Source organism: Hemibagrus wyckioides, linkage group LG25 (genome assembly GCF_019097595.1).
Source record: "Hemibagrus wyckioides isolate EC202008001 linkage group LG25, SWU_Hwy_1.0, whole genome shotgun sequence".
NCBI classification, from domain to species: domain Eukaryota; kingdom Metazoa; phylum Chordata; class Actinopteri; order Siluriformes; family Bagridae; genus Hemibagrus; species Hemibagrus wyckioides.
In genome coordinates this window covers 11,087,128-11,093,392 of record NC_080734.1, presented here as the reverse complement: position 1 = coordinate 11,093,392, position 6,265 = coordinate 11,087,128, and the positions used below count along the sequence as shown (strand labels likewise).

At 40.7% G+C, this 6,265-nt stretch overlaps 1 protein-coding gene across 1 annotated transcript; it reads right to left on the bottom strand.

Moving 5' to 3' along the window:
• Nucleotides 1-2,069: 2,069 nt before the first annotated feature.
• id2b (inhibitor of DNA binding 2b) lies at nt 2,070-4,058 on the bottom strand. Its single transcript, XM_058378909.1, has 3 exons — nt 3,651-4,058; nt 2,729-2,783; nt 2,070-2,298 (listed from the first exon to the last, which is right to left on the bottom strand). The coding sequence occupies exons 1-2, from the start codon at nt 3,987-3,989 to the stop codon at nt 2,733-2,735; spliced, it is 390 nt and encodes a 129-aa protein (XP_058234892.1). The 5' UTR covers nt 3,990-4,058; the 3' UTR covers nt 2,070-2,298; nt 2,729-2,732.
• Between the last annotated feature and the right edge of the window lie 2,207 nt (nt 4,059-6,265).

The following is a 6,265-nucleotide window of genomic DNA, read 5'->3' as shown; positions in this document are numbered from 1 at the left end:
CAGTGTTTCACAGAGCCACTGCAACCCTGACTAAGATAAAGCTGTCCACACTGGGCTTTAATCCATCCATCCTTTTTAAACAAATCTTTAACTAACTTTATCAAGAACACACTAATCAAATGCAGTCAGAAACTGAATCTAATCAATGGCATCGGTTAGTTATAGTGTCCACAAGTTCATGAATAAAAATGGAGTGTATTGTTATACTATCATCCAAGGCATTTGCACAGAGACATATAATGGTCAATCTTTTGGATTTAAACAGCAAGTACACTGATCGGCCATGACTTTATGAGCAGTGACAGGTGAAGTGAATAATACCGATTATCTCATCATGGCACCTGTTAGTGGGTGGGATATATCAGGCAGCGAGTGAACATTTTGTCCTCAAAGTTGATGTGAGCATGACAAATGGGCAAGAAAAATGGGGAAGCGTGAGGATTTGAGCAAGTTTGACAAGGGCCAGATTGTGATGGCTAGACGACTGGATCTGCTGCTAACATCTTGGTGCCAGATACCACAGCACACCTTCAGGGATCTAGTGGAGTCCATGCCTCATCAGGTCAGGTCTGTTTTGGCAGCAAAAGGGGGACCAACACAATATTAGGCTGGTGGTCATAATATTCTGCCTGATCGGTATATACACTTTATGGGCATAAGTTTGTGGATACCTGGCTGTAACACTCATGTGTTTATGCCATAGTTAAGAATAGTAATAACCACAATTTCTACCATTTAATGTAACTGATCAGGTGTTTTACCAGATTTTGTTGCAGGGCTGTGGAGATTGGTGCTCATTCATCTACGAGAGCATTAGTGAGGTCAGCTGCTTATGTTAGGTGAGGAGGTCTGGTGTGCAGTCGGTGATCCAGATCATCCCAAAGGTTATCAGTGGGGTTGAGGTCAGGGCTCTGTGCAGGACACTCAAGTTCTTCCACTCCAACATTGACAAACCATGTCTTCATGGGCCACGCTTTTGCACACAGGAGCTTTGTCATGCTGGAACAGGTTTGGGACTTCCCACTAATGGGAAACTGTAATGCTACAGCAAACAAAAACATTCTACACAACTGTGTGCTTCCAAGTTTGTGGCAACAGTTTGGTAAAGAACCACATATGAGTGTGTCCACAAACCTTTGGAATATTTCTTGTGTGTACTTCCACATACTTATTTATAAAACTTGGCCCCAGTGCGTTCTTCTTTAAACTAATGTTTTCTCCCTAGCTATTTGAACTGAACAGAACAGTTCTTAACTTGTATGCCTAGAGTCAATATAAAAAGTCAATATAAAGACAAGTGGCCCATTTAGTAGTCTACATCATAATTTATTTTATATAAAAGTGCAATTTACATTATTTATAGAAAATCATTTGGCATTACTAACATCACATTCCAGCAGAATTAAAGAAAAACATTGATGCGCTTTATAGGAATGGCACGCTGTGAACCTTTACTGTTCACCCTGCTTTAACATTCATTCACACACATACACACACACACACACACACTGTTCATCTCATGCCCATGTAGTGATTTAGAATCAGTGCTGGGGAAATTTCTAATATTTATTCCTGTACCAGGTAACACGTTCTTATTACGTGTGATCATTTCAACTATCCCTCACCTGGAAGGGGGCAAACGGCTAAATGTACAATAACGGTAATGGTATTGAAAGATTATATTAATAGAATATTATTTTAATGTCATGATAAAATAAAAAATGTATCAGCTTGATTCTAAAATCAATATGGTGGTTTATTTTAGTTTAGAAATAAAGCAGGCCCACGTGGCCAAGTGTCTGAATGGAGTAGAGCAGAAGGTCAGCTGCAGCACCCTCTACTGGCTCAGGGATGGCTTTAGGCAAGGTCTAGATAGTGAATAGTGCTGCATAAATTCTGTTAAAAGAACTGCATAAAAACTGAAATAAAGGTAACACTTTGTGTGTCATAGTAACATGATCTGTTAGTCTCTCAGCACTGCAGTGATCATCTCTGATGTCTGATCACACCAAGCCTGCTGTTTGACATCTTCTCAAAATGTGTTCCCCCTTTCTGTTTATTTTCCTTTCTTTTTATTTTTTTTTTTTGAAACAATTGGTCCTCTCAGTCCTGTAAGGAGGTCTTCCTTTGGAAGTAAGGTCGTGTATGGCCTGCAGATAAATATAAATCAGACATACAGAATGGTTTATCTCCGTTCCAGGGAAATCCGTGTCAGTCAAGATGAAGTCCAGGCGAAAGTACACGGAAGGATAACAACAAAAAAAAAAAGAGGGTCCTGTTTTTGCTCCAAAGAAACACCTGCAAAATATTCAGCGAGAGAGAAAGGCGTGTTTAGAGAAGGAGGAGGCAGAGATCCGGACCCACTGGCGCCGCAGAGGAAGCCGCGGTGTTCATTTTCTCCCCCTTACCCTCACCCCCCACACCACCACCACCACCACCACCACCCGGCCTCAAGTTTAAAGCTCTGAGCAATCCCATAGTACATACACCATGGTCTTCGGACATCCTGACATGTACAAATTGTAAATCTGTCCACATGTAAACTATCACACATAAACACAACGGGTTCTTCCAAGTTCCTTCCCATGCAAGTGCACTCACTTGCAGTATCACGTTTAAAGTGATGCCATAAGACTTTATAGGGCATTTCATATTTAATTAGAAACTATTAGGAAACTGCAGACATACATATAACACTGTAACCACTGTGTCAGAACACGTGTCTTACCGCTTCAGATCGTTATCTGGTCATCTGTGTTGGTTTCTCTTGCAAAGTGGCTTATCTGGGGAGGAGAAATAACACAACACACTGAAATAAATTACACATGCATGTGCCTTCTTCTTTAGCGACAAACTGCATACACTCTATGCACTTGTACGCAATTCTATTCCGTTTTATGACATGTTTATAGGCTTCTTCTGTAAATGAATTAATTAACAAACTAATTCATCTTTCCCCGCATTGTTTTCTGATTTTGTGTGAGGTGGAATAGGTTTCTGTGTAAAACGGGCACCTGTAGATATGATATTCAATGATGTTGATATTGCGGATGCTTCAGGTTATAGTCACATCCTGTTGTCCCAAAAGTGTGAAGTCCTTCTGGTTTGTTTAGGCTACTTTTTATATTTCATTAATATGTTATACAGAGGGAAACCACTATGTAAATGACTATATTTAAACACTTAAACATTTATTAATATAGTAAATCCTTATAAGAAACTAGGGAATTACATTGATATTATATTAGTCAGACTTTAATAACAGTAGATAGGTTCAGTAAAAGTCTGGACAATGTGCTGGACAGACTGACAGTCCAGCTGTGTCTGTATATACGCACATATACTCTTTATGCATTTGTTGTACAATTATTTACTTTTGTACAAACCAGCTTTCTTAGTCGTATATGTTTTGTATCTTATACCCATGCTATTTTAAGTGCTTCGTAGTTGTGTGCACTTTGTGGACCGTGCCCTGCATAAAGAAGTCCAAGGAAGCAACAAATGGTCAGTGGGGAAGCTTGTAATATTGTGCATGACCACGACACACAGCAATACACTGGTGTAAAATGAACTGAATGAACACATGCAGACATTATTTACGTCCTGCTGAACTTTGTTAAATGCGCACGTGATACTATGCGTGTCTTTACCTGGAAGGAGCTGATATCAGAGTCAGTACTGGAGGAAACTCCTGCTTGACCAGGACGTCGCTGCGTTTGAGGACTCGCATTATCCGAGCTGGAGTCCAGCGCGATCTGAAGGTCCAGAATATAATCGATGACATGCTGCAGGATCTCCATCTTACTGACGCTCCGGTCCTGCGGCAGGCTGGGCACCAGCTCTTTCAGGCGGCTGTAGCAGTCGTTCATGTCACAAAGCACACCAAGCGGCTCGTCCCACGCGCTCTTACTTCTCCATATCCCGAGATCCTGCGCGTGCGAGTTGACGTGAGTCCTTCGCATCGGCAGCACTGGACTGATCGCCTTCATACTGAACCTGTTTCCTGCTCGGTAACAAACCGTGAAATTCTGTCTCGCAGATGTATTCCAGAGCTTGCTGTGTTTTGGTTTATATATTGCACGGGCTTATGATGCTGGCTAAAGAATGACACGGATTGGTCCATGCGGACACGTCAATCAGGGGGTGAGTGTAATCCTATTGGCTACACTTGAGCGCTTGAAAACCAGCCCACAATTCTTTCTGCGTGCTTTCCTCGTGTAGATGACCTGGCTTCACGCGCACTCAGCAGTGGAAAGGCAAAAAGTATAACAAATCCAGCCATAGGGCAACCTGGAGCCAGAGTCGGGAGGTACACACACACACACAGTCTGGACAATTTAGACACCAGTATGAAACTGGAGTATCCAGAGAAATCTTGAAGCATGCACAAAAGGGTGAAGGTGGGAACCTCAGAGGTGCGAGGCACATGCACTAACCACTAAACCACCATGTAACAAATTTCCTAGCATAAATCAACCAGTGAGTTGTTTCACACACATCCCCAAGGGCTGTGAAACAAACAAATTAAGCTCCACGCCCATCTAACGCTTCTGCATTGACATGGGCATTAATGTCTACACATCACTCCACTGAGAATAAAGCAGAAATCCAGTTTAATCCAAATTTATTTATAATTGAAGTCTACGGCCATTTGTTGCATTGAATGCATTTGTAAATTAAGCTCTAGAAGAATTTGTCAATGTGGCTTAAAGACAAAATGGAAGAGCTACACAAAATTGGATACTTTTTTTTTTTAAACAGTTTAGTTCAGATTCAGAACCTTTAAACCTCTTATTAATGTGTAATGGCTGTAGTTGGTCTTGGCATTATATTGCCCAGTTTAAACAGATCGGTGAAACTGAACAGCTGCCCGCAGACGTCCAGTATAAATGAGTTTTGAGTAAACAGATTTTGAGTTCTTTTCTCAGAACAGGTAAACATGCTGAGATTCTTGTCTGCAGCCAAATAATCACTCATATTCTACAGATGCTGTGTATAGGGATCAGCCTAGGAACATGATGGAGTGTTTGTTCCTAAGACAACCGTTTAAGAAGGAATGAAACATGTGTTAAAAAATTCCATCACTGTCATTAATGTTATGTGGCAATAATTTACTGAATTCTTCTGACATTGGTGTGTGATCCAAATGCACACACACACACACACACAGAGAAGGGGGGGGCACAATTCTTTTGAGAACCTCCAACTGAGATCATTTGTTAATTAGCTAATTAATGCTACTATTACACCTAATGCTAACCCTTACATTAACATCAATTAGAAAATTTACCTCTTTCTTTCTTTCTTTCTTTCTTTCTTTCTTTCTTTCTTTCTTTCTTTCTTTCTTTCTTTCATGAATGAATGAATGAATGAATGAAAAATGTTTTTATGGGAACCAGCCAAATATAGTCTGATATTATATAATCTTTGTGGGGTCATGTAGTCTCCACCAAGATATAAAAACATGCACAGGGTCACATTCTCTCTCTCTCTCTCTCTCTCTCTCTCCTTCTCTCTCTCTCTCTCTCTCTCTCTCTCTCTCTCTGTCTCTCTTGTACAATGGCCCATCTAGTGTCTCATGCAACCTTGGGCTGCATCCCACACAACACCATAGCATATTTCATAGTATACTTATGCAGTGCACATAGAGAGCAACTTTATGACAAAGCCTACAGTTTAATACTTGCTCCATAAACCACTTCTCAGTTACCATTTCCTAGGCTGGAAATCGTGATGCTCTATGAGACCATGCTTCATACCAACATGAAGCATTGGTAGATTACGCTACACAAATGAAGGTTTCCCTTGTTACACAGTGTGTTATTGAGTGCTTTCTGACCTTTTCTTCCTGAAATGTTGAAAAACAAAAGGACATTGTGTAACCTAACACGATTCAATAGCATCTCTTGAACCATCATATGAAACTCGAGTCTTTCAGGTGTTCCCTCTGTGTTCTATACTGAATGGAACATGGGCCAAATGGTGTAGGGTTTCAGAATAATAGTTTTTTTTTTCTCAGCTGTTTCTGAAAGGTGTGAGAAGGAGAACACCTTAGCTTGTTCACGAAGCGCACGCTCTGACACTCAGCACAGGTTACCAGGGCTTCTGTCCAACTCAACACAAGTGAAGCTCCTAAAATGTGCCTAGAAGACATGAGAGCACTAGAACACTTTTTTTCATATTGCCGTGTACACATAGATTATTATCATTTTATGATTTATATTTTCTAATTTGTGGATCGTCCATTGAGGCAGAGGTCCACTAC